Source organism: Aquarana catesbeiana, linkage group LG06 (assembly GCF_042186555.1).
Source record: "Aquarana catesbeiana isolate 2022-GZ linkage group LG06, ASM4218655v1, whole genome shotgun sequence".
NCBI classification, from domain to species: Eukaryota; Metazoa; Chordata; class Amphibia; order Anura; family Ranidae; genus Aquarana; species Aquarana catesbeiana.
The window spans coordinates 266,934,544-266,952,103 of record NC_133329.1 but is presented as its reverse complement, the minus strand read 5'-3'; the positions used below and the strand labels follow the sequence as shown (position 1 = coordinate 266,952,103).

General features: G+C 44.1%; 1 protein-coding gene across 7 annotated transcripts in view; it reads left to right on the top strand.

Moving 5' to 3' along the window:
- Positions 1–16,655, top strand: part of RAPH1 (Ras association (RalGDS/AF-6) and pleckstrin homology domains 1) — a 345,430-nt gene extending 328,775 nt beyond the window's left edge. For all 7 annotated transcript variants that reach the window (XM_073633353.1, XM_073633356.1, XM_073633355.1 and 4 more), the window contains 4 exons: positions 6,741–6,839; positions 7,964–8,084; positions 10,827–10,969; positions 14,318–16,655. In XM_073633353.1, the coding sequence (XP_073489454.1) occupies positions 6,741–6,839; positions 7,964–8,084; positions 10,827–10,969; positions 14,318–16,315 (2,361 nt within the window). In that variant the 3' untranslated portion in view covers positions 16,316–16,655. The remainder of the gene's footprint in view (positions 1–6,740; positions 6,840–7,963; positions 8,085–10,826; positions 10,970–14,317) is intronic.
- Positions 16,656–17,560: the final 905 nt, after the last annotated feature.

Genomic DNA, 17,560 nt, shown 5'->3' with positions numbered 1-17,560 from the left:
TACAGGACTTACTACTGCGTGGGGTAATAGTGCCTGTACCGACATCGGAAAGGTTTCAGGGATTCTACTCCAATCTGTTTGTAATCCCAAAGAGGGAAGGGGATCTCAAGGACCTCAATTGTTTTGTGAAGGTTCGGAGGTTCAGGTTGGAATCGGTTCATTCCATGGTCACTGCACTTCATCAGGGAATTTCCTGGCGTCTTTGGACATCAAGGAGGCATACTTGCATGTCCCCATATGCGTCAGACACCAGAGGTTCCTGCGATTTGCGGTCGGGGACGAGCACTACCAACTTGTAGCTCTTCCCTTTGGCTTAGCGTCGGCACCAAGGGTTTTCACCAAGGTGCTGGCTCCGATTCTGGCGTTCCTGAGACAATGAGGGATCGCCATCGTGAGTTACCTGGATGACCTCCTCCTGAGAGCAGCTTCTGCCTCAGAACTAAGAGAGGATGTGGCGATCACCATGTTGACTCTTCAGGAGTTTGGCTGGGTGTTGAATCTCCAGAAGTCGGTGTTGCTGCCGACCCAGCGCCTGGAGTACTTGGGGTTGATTTTGGACTCCTCAAAGACGAGAGTCTTTTTTCCTTCAAGCAAGGTGCAGACTCTCCAATCTGTGGTGCGGTTACTGATATCCCGCAGGTGGTCGTCCTGCATTTTTGCATGTGAGTTCTGGGCCTCACGGTAGCCACTTTTGAGGTGGTAGCGTATGCGCAATTCCACACTCGAGTCTTGCAGAAAGAGATCCTATCCAAATGGGACAAGTCTCCGACATCCCTGGATTGTCAAATAAGGGTGAGCCAGCTAGCCAGAGCTTCGCTTCTCTGGTGGCTGAGGTCCCCAGCCCTTTGGTCCGGGAAATCGTCCCTTCCTCTTCATTTGATGGTGATCATGACGGACGCCAGCCTGACCGGCTGGGGGGAAATTTGGGGCATCCAGTCGGCCCAGGGTCGCTGGATGCAGGAAGAATCCCATCTGCCGATCAATGTGCTGGAGCTGCGGGCGATCAGGCGGTCAGGATCCAGTTGGACAACGCCACGGTGGTGGCGTATGTTAATCAACAGGGAGGGACAAGGAGCTCAGCGGTGGCGCTGGAGGTCTCCCACATCCTACAGTGGGCAGAGCGGCGCGTGCCGGCTCTGTCAGCCGTGTACATTCCAGGCGTAGAAAACTGGCAGACGGACTACCTCAGTCGTCAGTTGCTGGACCAGGGGGAATGGTCACTGCATCCGGAAGTGTTTTGGCTCATTTGCCTACGGTGGGGCATGCCGGATGTGGGTCTCCTGGCCTCTCGGCTCAATCGGAAGGTGCAGAGGTTTGTGGCCAGGTCAAAGGATCCCTGGGTGGACACGTCGGATGCGTTGGTGGCCCCATGGGGGCATTATCGGCTAATTTAGGGAGGAGCGGCGTGCTGACGTCACCACATACCTCACTAGTCCCGGAAGCAACGGGCAGCTATCGAGAGCCGGCCGGCTCTTGTTTTATACCGAATGCTGTATATGTTCAGCATAATTGTAAGTGCATTACTGTTTATTCTAATAAATATTTTTTAAACGTGTTATGCTATGGAAGCCTTTATGTTCTTTCATGGGGAATGAGTGCACATCTGCTGTAGAGAGGCCCCCCCGAGCAGAGAGTCTGGGGACATCTAGCCATCCAAGTTTAAAGACTCAGGGCTGGGGTTAAGAGCCACAGGCATGCACGATCTCCTTAAAAAGAGATCTAACAAGCTGGTAAGGGGCAGTATTATTACAGGTGGAGGAACTTTCCTGTCGCACCCTATCACATTTCCCTTGGTGTTGTGGTCGCATGTCACTACTACTTAGAGGGTTGAATAATCACCACTTGGAAGATCACTATGAACTGTACATTCAGTGGGGCTTCTATTTAACAGCCCACCGGAGTGGACTTGACCTTGTTGGAAAATGTATTTTGCTTTTTATATTTAATCATTTTTTGCACATTTCACTTGTGATTGCATTTAAATATTTATATTATAGTGCGTTGTATGGAGTTCTCATATCTCCATTTATTTAGATTAATTACTTTTTTAAGTCACTTTTTCCTTTGATCACCAAAATTATACAGTGCAGCTTTTTTTCTTATATCGGCTAATGTATGCCTTTCCCCCTCTCGGGCTCCTCCCTCGTCTGCTGCGCAGGGTGGAGGCCGAGGGGATTCCGGTGATTCTGATTGCCCCAGACTGGCCTCGACGTCCTTGGTACGCCGACATAGTACGAATGGTGGCGGATGTTCCTTGGCGGCTGCCTGTGCAGGAGGACCTTCTGTCTCAAGGTCTGATCCTCCACCCTGCTTTACCGTCGCTGGCTTTAACGGCATGACTTTTGAAAGCCAGGTGCTGAGGGGCCGAGGCGAGGGCTGTCGGCTTCGGGAATTTCCACTATGCTAAGGGCGCGAAAGTCTTCTTCCCAGATGATTTATCATCGTACCTTGGAAGGTCTACATCTCCCTGTGTGAGGAGGTGGAGTGGCATCCGTGTTCATATTTGGTTTCCAGGATCCTGCTGTTTCTGCAGCGAGGAGTGAATCAGAAGCTTGCATTAAGCACCATTAAGGGGCAAATATCAGCTTTGGCTGTCTTTTTTCAGTGGCCCTTGGCGACTCACTCATTGGTGCGTACATTTGTTCAGGGGGTTCGGCATGTGGCTCTTCCAGTACGCCCACCGCTGCCCTCGTGGCATCTGAATCTGGTGCTTCAGAAACCCCCGTTTGAAAGCATTAGGGAGATCCCTTTATTGACGCTCTTTCAGAAAGTAGTCTTTCTAGTGGCTATTACATCGGCATGGCGGGTTTCTGAGTTGGCGGCCTTGTCATGCAAGTCTCCCTATTTGATCCTCCACAAGGATAAGGCGGTGCTGCGTCCGCAGCCTCTTTTCTTCCAAAGGTTGTTTCGGCCTATCATCTAAATGAGGACATTGTGCTTCCGTCCTTATGTCCTCGGCCATCGCATCCCAAGGAGGTCGCTTTACATCCTTTGGATGTGGTCGGGGCTCTGCAGGTGTCTCCTCCGGTACGCCCACCACTGCCCCCGTGGCATCTGAATCTGGTGCTCTCGGTGCTTCAGAAACCGCCGTTTGAAAACATTAGGGAGATCCCTTTATTGACGCTCTTTCAGAAAGTAGTCTTTCTAGTGGCTATTACATCGGCATGGCGGGTTTCTGAGTTGGCGGCCTTGTCATGCAAGTCTCCCTATTTGATCCTCCACAAGGATAAGGCGGTGCTGCGTCCGCAGCCTCTTTTCTTCCAAAGGTTGTTTCGGCCTATCATCTAAATGAGGACATTGTGCTTCCGTCCTTATGTCCTCGGCCATCGCATCCCAAGGAGGTCGCTTTACATCCTTTGGATGTGGTCGGGGCTCTGCAGGTGTCTCCTCCGGTACGCCCACCACTGCCCCCGTGGCATCTGAATCTGGTGCTCTCGGTGCTTCAGAAACCGCCGTTTGAAAACATTAGGGAGATCCCTTTATTGACGCTCTTTCAGAAAGTAGTCTTTCTAGTGGCTATTACATCGGCATGGCGGGTTTCTGAGTTGGCGGCCTTGTCATACAAGTCTTCCTATTTGATCCTCCACAAGGATAAGGCGGTGCTGCAGCCGCAGCCCTCTTTTCTTCCAAAGGATGTTTCAGCCTTTCATCTAAATGAGGACATTGTGCTTCCATCCTTATGTCCTCGGCCATCGCATCCCAAGGAGGTCGCTTTACATCCTTTGGATGTGGTCCGGGCTCTGCAGGTGTATCTGTCTGTTACAACTCCTTTCCAGAGGTCGGACTCTCTGTTTGTCTCGGTGGCTGGTCCGAAGAAGGGCCTGGCGGTGTTGTCTGCCACCATTTCTCGGTGGATCAGACAAATTGTTGTTCAGGCTTATGCCATAAAGGGGCGAACGCCTACCTTTCCCATCATGGCGCATTCTAGCAGGGCAATTGGTGCTTCCTGGGCTTTCCGGGATCAAGCATCCGTTTCACAGGTGTGTAAGGCCGTCAGTACACACTTTCACCAAATTTTACAAGGTCGATGTGGGCGCATCTTCGGATGCATGCTTCGGCCGCAAGGTTTTGCAGGCGGCTGTCTGAGGTTGTAGCTCCTATGATGGGGAGTTTTTTTTGTTGTGGGTGGAGTTTATTTTCTCTGCGTCCCACGCCTCGTTTTGGCACTGCTTGGGGACGTCCCTAAGGTCAAGATTAAAGTGCTGTGTCCGTCAATAAACGAAAGAGAAAATGGGATTTTTGTACATACCGTAAAATCCCTTTCTCTGAAGTTTTGACGAACTGAGCTGCTGGGAGCAGAGTGAGGGGTTATAGCCAGTAGGTCCCCCCCCCCCCACCCCCGTACTGTGCTTGCTTTTTTTGTGTGTGTTCTGCCTAGTTCTCTAATAAAGGTGGCAATATAACCCTAAGGTCAAGATTAAAGTGCTGTGTCCGTCAATGAACTTCAGAGAAAGGGATTTTACGGTAAGTACAAAAATTTAATTTTTTAAGGATGTTTGAAACAGTTGATTTGGCCACACTTAATGTTTTTGCTATCTCTCTGATGGGTTTGTTTTGTGTTTTCAGCCTAATGATGGCTTGCTTCACTGATAGTGACAGCTCTTTGGATCTCATATTGAGAGTTGACAGCAACAGATTCCAAATGCAAATAGTACACTTGAAATGAACACTGGAACTTTTATCTGCTCCTTGTAAATGGGATAATGAAGGACTAACACACACCTGGCCATGGAACAGCTGAGCAGCCAATTGTCCCATTTCTTTTGGTCCCTTAAAAAGTGGGAGGCACATATACAAACTGTTGTAATTCCTGCACCGTTCACCTGATTTGGATGTAAATACCCTCAAAGTAAAGCTAAAAGTCTGCAGTTAAAGCAAATCTTGTTCGTTTGAATTCAAATCCATTGTGGTGGTGTATAGAGCCAAAAAGATTAGAATTGTGTCGATGTCCCAATATTTATGGACCTGACTGTGTATACAGTCACAGTTCATTTTTTTATTTGTGCGTACTTCTGTACCTGCACTGCCATCCAGTGGTCTGTTGCTAGTGTAACTTTTAATAGATTCCCTGGTATAAAGAAGTCTGTAGGGGTTTTAGAACAATTAGTTTAATTTAAATATTATTTTGAATGTATAGTATTAAAATATTTACACACGACCACATTATAGAATATGATAATACATATACATATATATCTTTCTAATTAGAATGCATTTCAGTTATAGCATTATACTATACCTCAAAATGCTTTAAACTTACAGTTGGGATAGTCCTTATCCTTGATTCAACCTGCACTGATGTTTCATCTGCAGCCTGATTACAGCAAATACACACCTATTTCTGGTATATTACACCCCTTTGAGTCCAAGAATCCAGATTGTACTGACAAAACAAGGATGGTTGAAAGATGCATTTTCTCTGAAACCTTGATACTGTATTTTTAAGGCTTCAGTCTGAGCTGTTTAAATGTACAGGTGCATCTAAAAAAAAAATAGAATATCATCAAAAAGTTAATTTTTTCAGTAATTCAATTTAAAAATTGAGTGATATATTTCAAGCATTTCTTTCTTTTTCTTAATTTTGATGGTTATGGCTTATGGCTTGAGTGAAAACTCAAATTTAGTATCTAAGAAAAATAGAATATTACATTACACCAATAAAAAAAAGATTTTTAATATAGAAATATTGGCTTACTGAAAAGTATGTCCATCTACAGTATAGTATGCACTATACCAATACTTGAACCAGCAGATGACATGGCTCCCCAAATCATCACTGACTGTGGAAACTTCACACTGGACCTCATGTAACTTGGATTCTGTGCCTCTCCACTCTTCCTCCAGAGTCTGGGACCTTGATTTCCAAATGAAATGCAACATTTTCCATAGTCCATGATAATATGGGGAGCCCATGTCATGTGCTGGTGTTGGTCCACTGTCTTTTATCAAGTCCAAAGTCAGCGCAGCCCTCTACCAGGAAATTCTAGAGCACTTTATGCTTTCCTCTGCTGATCTGCTGACCAGCTTTATGGAGATGTTGATTTCATTTTTCAGCACCTGCCCACACTGCCAAATGTACCAATACCTGGTTTAATGATCATGGTATCACTGAGTTTGATTGGCCAGCAAACTCGCCTGACCTAAACCCCATTGAGAATTTGTGGGATATTGTCAAGAGGAAGAAAAAAGATACACCAGACCCAAGAATGCAGACAAGCTGAAGGCCGCTATCAAAGCAACCTGGGCTTCCATAACACCTCAGCAGTACCACAGGCTGATCGCCTCCATGCCACGCCACATTGATGCAGTAATTCATGCAAAAGGAGCCCCGACCAAGTATTGGTATAGTGCATACTATACTGTATGTGGAGATATTTTTCAGTAAGCCATTTCTGTATTAAAAATCCTTTTTTTTTTTTTTTTTATTGGTCTTATGTAATAATCTAATTTTCTGAGATACTGAATAATCGTCAAAAAATAAAAGAAAGAAATGCTTGAAATATCACTCCGTGTGTAACGCATCTATATAAAATAGATGCGTTTCACTTTTTCACTTTTTGAATTGAATTACTGAAATAAATTACCTTTTTTGATGATATTCTAATTTTTTGAGATGCACCTGTATATCTCCTAATCAAATGCTGAATAGATTTTTAACACACATCAACCATTGGTGTTTTTTTACTGTACAACTGAGCATCTAGAATGAAATATTGATGTGCCAGTTCATTGTTTTACAGCATCCTCAAATTCAGAAAAAGTCCCAGTATATCAAGTATCTGTGCTGTGATGATGTCCGAACTTTACACCAGTGGGTTAATGGAATCCGCATAGCAAAGGTAATCTCTCTCGTATTCTTTTTCCGCCTATACAATAGGAACACATTCATCTTGCATGAGGCCAGGGGCCTTGGTGTTCAACACATTGTCTACATCTGGTTACTCAGTCTTGGTCTGCTTTACTATCAATGAAAGGAAGCGTGATCAGATTCCTTACTACGCATTCATTAGAAGACCTGTCAACTGCCAGATCTAAGGATAAAAACAGACAAAAGTATCATCAAAAAGAGGCAGTATTGGTCATAATGGTGAACTGTCCAGGTCTGGACACGTTACTGCATAAAGGAGAATGCAGTGATCCAATGAACAATACCAGAAGGTTTTGATATTGATCCGGTGATGCTGTAATGAGTTGTTTCTTCCAAAAAAGAAAAACACACCCTATAGAAACCATTAGAGGCAACAGATCAAAGAAAGTAGCTGAAGTCTGGTATACAACAAAAACTGCATAGGGAGTTGCTGCCTGTCTTCTAGAGTGTTTCAGTTCCAAGTCAGTAGGTGTTTATTGACTTCTGGCACATGTACATGTACAAATGCTCTTCTTCTTGTGGGATTTAGTTAGCCTTACAAGTGTCTCTTTGCTCTACGCTATGTTTTCAAACCTGACCTGGGCACATACTAGGTGCCTGTATACAAACTAAGCACAGAGTAGCACATGTTCTAACCATGTTAGGAGAGAGTATGAAAACATAATAATAAACGTTTTATTTATACCGTGCTTAAGAATTATTGGATTATATATTTCATAATCATACAGTACAGGGCACAGGATTATTTAAATCGTTATGACCAAGTTATATGCTGCTGCTTTCAGGTGTTTGGATACTGGCAGAAAAAAGGCTGCAGGGACATCTCCCTATATTCACACCCTACACATTCATACATACATACAAACACTCCCAGCTAGCCTCAGTTTTTCACTAGTGTTTTCTCGCTTTCACCAGATGATTTCCTCCGATACGATTCCTTCATATATCTGCTTAGCCATTGGGCCTTGGGGGCCTGGACTGCGAAGCCAAAATGGGGTTAAATTCCCCTTCAAAATTGTTGTCTAGATCTTGGTGCTGGTTAGGTGCTTAATAACTGTGTATGACATAATGAATAAGGTGCCCCGTCTCTTCTAGTATGGGAAGCAGCTCTACACTAATTATCAGGAAGCTTTGAAGAGGACAGAAGCCGCCTATGATTGGACATCCCTGTCTAGTTCCAGCATGAAATCCGGATCCAGCTCTTCCAGTTTACCAGGTAAGTCTGACAGTTTTGAATTAAGCCAGGATCTTTTCCTTTAGAAAGGAACACAGCACTAGAGCTCTAAACCACATAATATACTTAGGTAAAATGGAAAATGAGCCCAGAAGGGTCAACTTTAACTTACTGGGTATGCTAAATACTTCCCTTTTATTTCTTCCATGTAATAATTAGTACCTTCCAGAATTATAAAGACTGATTTGAAGAAATAATTTTCAGCTTCATGGTAACTGAACATTTGTGATATTTTCATTCATTACTATCCTTATTTTTAAAAGCAAAAATTACCCAGAAATAATAATCAGTTTGGGGTGGATGGAAAGAATAATATGCTAATATGCTGGTTTCTCTTTGAGAAAAGGGGCTGCATCTCCTTTATGGTTCTGCTTTTTGCAGCATCCATTACAAAACCATATAAAGGATTTTTACTGCCCTTACTGCTTTCTTTGTCATCAATCTTAAACTGCATGACTGGGCAAAAATAAATGTAAATACTGTACATCTCTGCATTACTTGCTCATCCCCCCATGTTTTATCAATTTAAAAAAGCTGAACAAAAATAAAATGCCTGTCGATCTTAATGTAGTGAGCTGACAAACTGCTCTTTATATTATTGAGAGGAAGAGGTAATCTGTAGCAGGGCTGCTGTTAGAAATCACGGGGCCCCTTACAGCCTACTTGACAGCCCCCCCCCCCCCAAAAAAAAATCAAATGATATTTTCACTAACATGCTACAGCTGGAATTATACCCTCACTACTGCCACCTCCTTTTTTTTATTTATTTATTGCTGAATCGTAATTTTCCATTGTGAGACCACGTTGCAACAGTGCAGCAGAACCACTACTCAATTGAAGCCCTGCAGCCAGCACTGGAGATCACAGAGCACAGTGTGGAGGGAGGCGGAGTAGGGGTCAGAACTCGGAGGAGGTGGTTCAGGCAGAGAACGTCTTCCTTCCTCACTCTTTCATCTTGCTGGCAAGAGAGAACACTGCCGACCTGGGGGGGAGAGACGGGGGAGTTTTAGGACTGTGCAGAAGGAGAGACTCTGCAGCTGTCCCTGCTGCTCCAAAGTTGAGACAGTTTACAAGCATGTAGAACTGATTCCCCGCAGCGCTGCAGGGGGGATCTACATGAGTCACAAGGCAGTACAGCCTGCTCTCCTGCTTGGCAGGTGCCTGGGCCCCCCCTCTTTTGACCTGATGGGGGCTGGGTACAGGAGGGATGGCTGTACTGCCTTATCGGCGACCCTGATCTGTAGCCTAAAAGGGAAGAACAATGCTGCATTGGAATTTCAGTGCAGCAGAGACTGTATTAGTGCAGAAGCTCACTGGATTTATGGCAGTATCGGTTGCCAGACTTGTAGCACGATCAGGTAGCGGAGGGGAGCACTTGGTTAACCCTATAAAAAGTCTGATACTGAGTGACATAGAACTCATATAGGGTTTAGACCTACAGCATCAACAACGAATCAGAGGAGCGGGGGACCACGAAGGAAGATGAGTATTAGTGTGTGAGGCAGGGGGTGCTGAGCTTTCAAAAGAACTTGTCACTTTGCCCACCCAGAACAACATGACAGATCCTCTTTAATGCAAGCTGGATTATGACTATTAATTTGCATAGATGTTTGAGCTCTCTAACAATAAAACTCAGTGGAGTCTATATTTTTTTTGGCAGCCTGTTAAAAACGTACTAAATCACCAATAGAACTGAGGGGGAAGGTGTGAGTCAGTCAACAGCACGTGTAGCTTGATCTCCTCAGTATTTCTCTTTTGCAGCAAGATGAAAACTGTTGATCTTGCTTGGCACTTGTCACCTTCTGGGTTTGCAGGTAGTTAATCTAAATTGTTTATGTTTAACATAACTTTTTATGGTTACCTGATTATATAAAATACAATTGGATATTTTATTTGTGGGCTTAATGGCAGAATATACAGTATATCTAATAAAATGACAATACTAATGCATTCCATTTAATGGCTGTGTCAAGCCAAAGGAACTGTGGTACTGAGATCTGTTAAAGTGTTACTAAACCCACAACAGTAAAAATCTGTCTGTATATGCAGCATAGCATGCTTGTTATACTCACTGTGGAACTTAAGGGGTTAATCCTCTGCATTGTGTAAAAAGGCTGATTTATATTGTATGCACAGATCCTTCCATCATTTTCTATCTGGGGAAAGCCAGCTAACACAGGCAGAGTAGCCGACCTGCACATGCTAAGTTGCGTCTTTTATGCTGGGGAGAATAATTACTTGTTCTCAGAGATAGCCAGGTCACATGATATTGACATCACACATGTGGGCATGTATACAGGCTGAAGTGGAAGTCTCCTCCTACCTGAATTCTCAGCACTGGAGAAACTGTGCAGTTTATCACTGACCACAGTATACATATCAGCTAAAAAGGTATATAGAGGCAATATTTTAATGTAAAAAGAAGATTTATAAGCTGTAGGCACTGTGGGGGGGGGGCAGATCAACTATTTTCATGTTACTCGGTTTAGTAACACTTTAATGTCTGTAGGATATAAAAAAAAGCCAGTGGGGGTTTGAATACATTTTAAGAAATAAGTAACGATGCTTGCATTTTTAAAGTAGAATACATTTTTAGGTTACACACACTTTTAAACAGACCTGTCTAGCTTGGTAGATGTTCTGAGGCATATTGTTGAGACTATGACTAAGGTTTTGGTTAAAATGCTTTGGGATATACTTGCAGTGTTTGTGTTCTTTATACAGAATCACAATCTAACCATTCCAACCAATCAGACAGCGGACTTTCTGACTCCCTGGCCTCCTGCCACGTCCGTTCCCAGAGCATTGTGAGCTCCATCTTCTCAGAAGCCTGGAAGAGAGGGACCCAGCTGGAGGAGTCCAGCAAGGTAGCAGCACCTGCACAGTATTTGCCTATGTAAAGAATGTAGGCATGCGCAGCTGGGCTGCATGAATAGCAGGCTGCTGGTTTCTTCACTGATTTCCTGTACCCCATACCTGATTTCCCATCCCATTATACAGAACAGTGTGTGGCATTCATCATTTCTGAACAAAGCCATCTCCATGATGTTGTCACAAGACCATTCCATTGGGCAAGTTTTGAGTCCATAGCTAAGAGACATTTGTAACAAAATAAAGAATTTGACCCTTTTTATATATTTGCTAAATTACTTTTATTGCATGGGAAATCTTAATGAATGGGGTCAGAATATACACTTTTGCATCATTTTGCTTTTCTGTCGCCACGCATTTTATTTCACTGCTCGTGTTTCTCCTGTTGCCTCGTTGTCCCAGGTACCAAATGCGAAGCCCACCTCTGCTAAGGCCATCAAGCCCACAGCGATTTGTACGGGGCAGTATTAAGGTCAGGGGTTATATGAAAAGCACCTTTTTAACCTGGATGTTGTTAACTGGAATCCTCCAGACTAACTTTCTACAGAACCCTTAATCCTTTCTTAAGAACATGAACGTATCTTAACATAAACACCCTATGGCTTCTAATTGGTTAACTTTCTCCATATACAAAAACATTGGGCCTTGTGTATGAAAATTGTATACAGTGGAGGTATACTTAAATGGTAACTTAAAGATATGTTAATGTGGTCCTAAAGCCTTATGAAATCCCAACCTATTCTTCCTTTCCCTACTGTCCTGTACTGTACTGTGATACATACATATAAACTGTTCTCTATGCCCCTCTGAAAACAAACTGCAAATTGAATGCTTTTCAGAGGTGGTAGAACGACAGCAGGCAGTCTTGATGTCTTTTGAATGCCCCCTTTTTACAATGCAGAGGCTGGTGGGACATGGCAGAATCACAGTAGCACCAATCATTTTTTTCAAATGAACTTTATTAAAATGACATTTTATTAGGTTCTATTGGTAGATTGCCTCACATTGTGCTGCACTAAAAAACGTACGGCCTACAGTACTTTTTTTCACTGCTCACCACCACAACGTGGTGGTGTGAACCGGCTAGGTAGGAGACAAGGTATTTTGCCTTGTCTTGCAGTGGGACTGCGCTGGAATAGCCACCCTACACCCTTAAAGAGGAGGTCCAGCCCCCCCCCCACAAAAAATTAAGTCAGCAACTACAAATACTGCAGCTGCTGACTTTAAATATATGGACACTTTACCTGTCCAGGGAGCCCACAATGTCAGCAACCCAGCCGATCTTCGAATCGGCTGTCGGGTTCCTGATAAGGGAAGCCAGCAGTGAAGCCTTTCAGCTTTACAGTCAGTTCCCTACTGCACATGCGTGAAGCACACTGCACTTTCTAATTGTTCGGCGGCATAAGAAGGAGGAGGGGCGGAACTTTCAAGAGATCGGCCATGGCCCCATCTCCCGGAAGTGGGGAACAGTACCTGTCAAAAACGGGTACCCGTTCCCCCCTCCCCCTGAAAGGTGCCAAATGTGGCACCGGAGGGGGCGCTAAGTGGAAGTTCCATTTTTGAGTGGAACTCCGCTTTAAAAGCACGTTAATACTACAAAATTTGAAGACGCTCTGTTAGTATAGAATACATATAGATTCCTTCAGTGATTATTATTATTTTACACCCATATTGAAACACCACTAGGCGAGAAAAAGGACAGTTCCAGCATCCAGGGAATTAATAAAATATCAAATGTATCAAATTAATTTACATAGGACTTTGTAAATAGAAGTGACATCTATTTAATAAAAAAGGTTTTCCTGAAGCTGCACATTATAGGTGCAGAGGGGAAGTTGGGTCATACTGGGACACAAGGGGCAATCTCTTCTTTGTAATGGATTGACAAAATACTGCATCTTTTTTCTGGGAGCTTCTGTTCCAGTTTAGGGAAATAAGCTATGTCCTGCCTAACTTGCCCCCTCTCCTTTGGCTCTACTGCATTATCACTTTTGCCCCCATATTGCTGTCTTTTCTGAAAAACTGTCTGTTTTGTCATACCCTCATGTTACATCATATATTTTGCAAGTTATTCATGTTTCCTTTTTGTAATCTCTCTTACCCTGGACATTGTGATCCATGACTGAAAATGGGAACTGTTAATTGCTGTGTCTATTTAACCACTTCAGCCCCAGAAGGATTTACCCTCTTCCTGACCAGAGCACTTTTTGCGATTCGGTACTGGGTTGCTTTAACTGACAATTGCGTAGTCGTGCGACATTGCACCCAAACAAAATTGACATCCTTTTTCCCCCACAAATAGAGCTTTCTTTTGGTATTTGATCACCTCTGCGGGTTTTTGTTTTTTGTGCTATAAACAAAAAAAGAGCAACAATTTTGAAAAAAAGCAATATTTTTTACTTTTTGCTATAATAAATATCCCCCAAAAATATATAAAAAAAAAAAAATGTTTTCCTCAGTTTAGGCCGATATGTATTATTCTACATATTTTTGGTAAAAAAAAATCGCAATAAGCGTATATTGATTGGTATTGATTGGTTTGCTCAAAAGTTATATTGTCTACAAAATAGGGGATAGTTTTATGCCATTTTTATTATTAATTTTTTTTATTAGTAATGTTGGCTATCTGCGATTTTTATCGTGACTGCGACCTTATGGCGGACACATCGGACACTTTTGACACTATTTTGGGACCATTATCATTTATACAGCGATCAGTCCTGTAAAAATGCACTGATTACTGTTTAAATGACACTGACAGGGAAGGGGTTAAACACTAGGGGGCGATCAAGGGATTAAGTGTGTCCTAGGGAGTGAGGGGGATGGGCTACTACTCGCATGACAGCGATCACTGCTCCCGATGACAGGGAGCAGTGTTTCCTGTCATGTCACTAGGCAGAACGGGGAAATGCCTTGTTTACAAAGGCATCTCCCCGTTCTTGCGTTCTGTGACACGATCGCGGGCACCCGGGGAACATCAAGTCCGCGGGATCCGCGGTCATGGAGCATGCGGCGTGCGTGCTCCCACAATGCCTCTTCTTAAAGGGGAAGTACCTGTACACCCATTTGCCCAGCCATGCCATTGTGCCGATGTATATCGTCGTGCACTGGTCAGCATGTGGTTAAAGCAATTATCTGCAGTTTTTTTTTTTTTTTTTTTTTAAAGCGGACCTTGTGTGTAAATGTGTATTTCAAAGTTCACCTCAGTGTTCTATGTTGTTTGTGTCTGCTTCCTGTCCTTATTCAAATACCAATTTTTATGTTGTAATTTTCACTTGTATTGTTTATAGAATTAATATATTCATGTATATGGTTATATTCATTTTTTTTTTCTATAATTCTAGGCTCGGATTGAGACTTTAAATCGGCCCCTAACATCACTGACTCCACAATCACACATACACATTAAAGCCATTTCTCCTCAAGCTGCATCTCAGCCATCACCAATGGCACCACCTCCGCCTCCACCCCCACCGCCTCCACCACCGCCTCCACCCCCTCCTCCTCCACTTCCCACTCAGTCCAAGTCTGCTCCTATATTGTTTGCAAAGTATAGTACTATTACAAGGTTGCAAAATGCTGCTCAGTACCCAGGGCCAACCTTCAAAGCACCTTCAGCAATTCAAACAACTCAACACAGCACAGTTGCTGCAAAACCACAGGTGTTAGTAACTCCAAATGGAGCAATCCCTCCGCCACCACCACCACCCCCTCCTCCTCCACCACCCCCTCCTGGATCTGCTATGGCAATGTTGAAACCAAACCCATGTGCACCAACTATGCCCCAGTTTACACCACCTCCACCTCCTCTAAAAATTCATCAGGTCCAACAAAATAACACAGTCCAGTCTGCACAGCCTCCTCCACCACCCCCATCGCCACCCCCACCTCCACCTCCACCACCACCCCCACCTCCTCCACCACCATTCCAAGCTCCAAACAAGCAGTTTGTCCCTATTGCTAAAACTGCAGCACCTGCTGCTAGTCCAACAACCACTGTTTTTACAGGACCACCTACAGTTCCAAAAAAGCAGTTACACTTCACACCTTCCCAGACCCAACAGCCTGTTTCAGCCCCATCAGTTCCATCTGGCCCAACACCACCTCCAACATTACCTAAACAACAAAGCTTTTCTACCAAGCCTCCTTCTTCCCCACAGTCCACCATGCCCTCAGTTAAGCAAATTGCCAGTCAGTTCCCACAAATGTCTCATTCAGATTCCCAGCCCCCTAAGCCAGCAACTCCAATTACTGCTCCCCAGTCTCCCCCAGCTGTTAAAGCAAAACCAAAATGGCAGCCATTTTCTGTTCCATCACCTGAATTTCCTCCTCCTCCCCCTGAGAGTAGCCTAGATTTGTTGCCTCCCCCTCCGCCTCCACCCCCACCACCACCTCCACCTCCTTCAACATCACCTGTGCCGCCATCTTCTCCAACACCAGACAAAACAGGCTCTCCTGCTAAAAAATCAAGCAAGACTTCAAGTCCTGGAGGCAAAAAGCCACCTCCTACTCCACAGCGAAACTCTAGCATTAAGTCTAACAGTTCTGCTGAATACTTTGAATCAAAGAAGTCCTCTGTGGACAGCCTTGTTAGTAAATTTGAGGAATCCCCTGGATCTCCATCTAAGGAATCAACACACCCACCTGCAGCTCCACCAAAGCCTGTTAAACTTAATCTCTCTGGAGTAAACTTGCCAATGGCCTTTCAGCAAGGAAACCTTTCTGCTCAGATGTTGCCTTCAGCAAAAGAAACCACCATGGAATTTCCATCTCCGCCATCAGATTCAGAATCTGATTTCCCACCTCCACCAGCAGATCTTGAGCTTCTTCCACCTCCGCCTCCACCTCCAGATGGCCCTCCTGCTCTATTTTCTGGCAGCACCTCTCCAAAAGTTGCTGTAGTGAACCCACAACCTCAGACATGGTCAAAATCATCTGTCAAGAAAGCCCCACCACCCACAAGACCGAAACGAAATGATAGCATGAGGCTAATGCAAGCTGAAGTGCCAGAACCTTCTCCCATCAGTCCTCAAGTACCAACTTCACCGAAGCCTAGCCTAAGTGTACAGCCAGAGTTTCTTGCTGACCTTAATAAGACTCTGCAGCGAAAGTCTATTACACGACACAGTTCATTGTCCTCAGCTCGTTTATCCAGACCAGAACCCACTACCACAATGGATGATATGGTACTGCCTCCACCACCACCAGAACTATTAGGAGATCATAAAAAACCAAACTGCTATGGTGGCAGCCATTTATCAGGCTATGCAACGTTACGAAGGGGACCACCTCCTGCCCCACCTAAAAGAGACCAGAATACCAAACTTTCTAGAGATTGGTAATCCAATTAACTTTTTGTCTAGTTACAAACTTTGAAAACTAATGTACTTTGAATTTAGGATCCTCTTGTCATAATATTCAGTCAAAAAATGCCGTTTGGGATAAGGGTCATTGTGCACTTCATATGCCTCCTGTTCAGCAGAAACAATTTCTGGAGATCCATCATTCATTTCCAGTGTGGACAGGACCAAAACACAGTTCATATTCTACATATAAAGAAACCTTTTTGTAGTGTATGTTGGTGTGCAGTGTGTCTGCATGTATTCCTACAATAGGCATATAATACTGTAATTATTAATATAGCAGATGTACAATAAAAGATAACAAGAATGTTTTATCTCACTCTGTCTGGATTGAGTTAAAAAAAGTTTCTATAACATGGTACAGTAGATGTTCTACTATTTTTAAATCACCCACATCAGTATGACTTGAAGTGCATCTGTGAGATGTTTGAAACAGTCCTGACACAAAGGGGGTCTATTTTATAAATGCTTTCACACAACTTTCACCCAGGATCCACAAATTTTTCCAGTTGCATTCAGTTAGAAAATATGTGAATATTCTGTGAAACATTTATATGGGTGTCTGCAATTACCTTTATAGCCAGTAAACCTGTGCACCTGTTGATTTTGTTTCGCCTTTGTAAAGGCTATTGATTTTTTAATTTCTGTGCTCTGCCCTATCCCATAGGAATGTTCTTGATGGCACCTGAAATGCATTAATTAGGCAAGTGGAGTACAGCTGGACACAGTTTCACCCAGATGTAAGGAAGCTTCTAGTATCAAACTGAAACTAAATCAGACAGGCCTATAGTCGAGGGGTTTCAAGCTACTGGAGGAAACAGCATATGCCTTGTGGTATATAAACTTAAAGCGGGGGTCCACCCACACCGCCAAAAAAAAAAAATATTAAAAGCCAGCAGCTACAAATACTGCAGGTGCTGACTTTTAATACATGGCCACTTACCTGTTCCAGGGTCCAGCGATGTCGGCAGGGGACGCCGAGAACCCGCTCAGTTCTCGGCAGCTGCCGCCACCATCCTAGGTGAGGGAATCAGGAAGTGAAGCATTGCGGCTTCACTTCCCAGTTCCCTACTGCGCATGCGCGAGTCGTGCTGCGCGTCCCAAGTGGTCCCCGCTCTCTCCTGGGAGCTGTGTGTTCCCAGCAGACAGCGCGGTGGGGACGGGAAGTGGCGTAGACTCCCATGGGAGTCTATGCCGGAAGTGGGTGCAAATACCTGTCTTAGA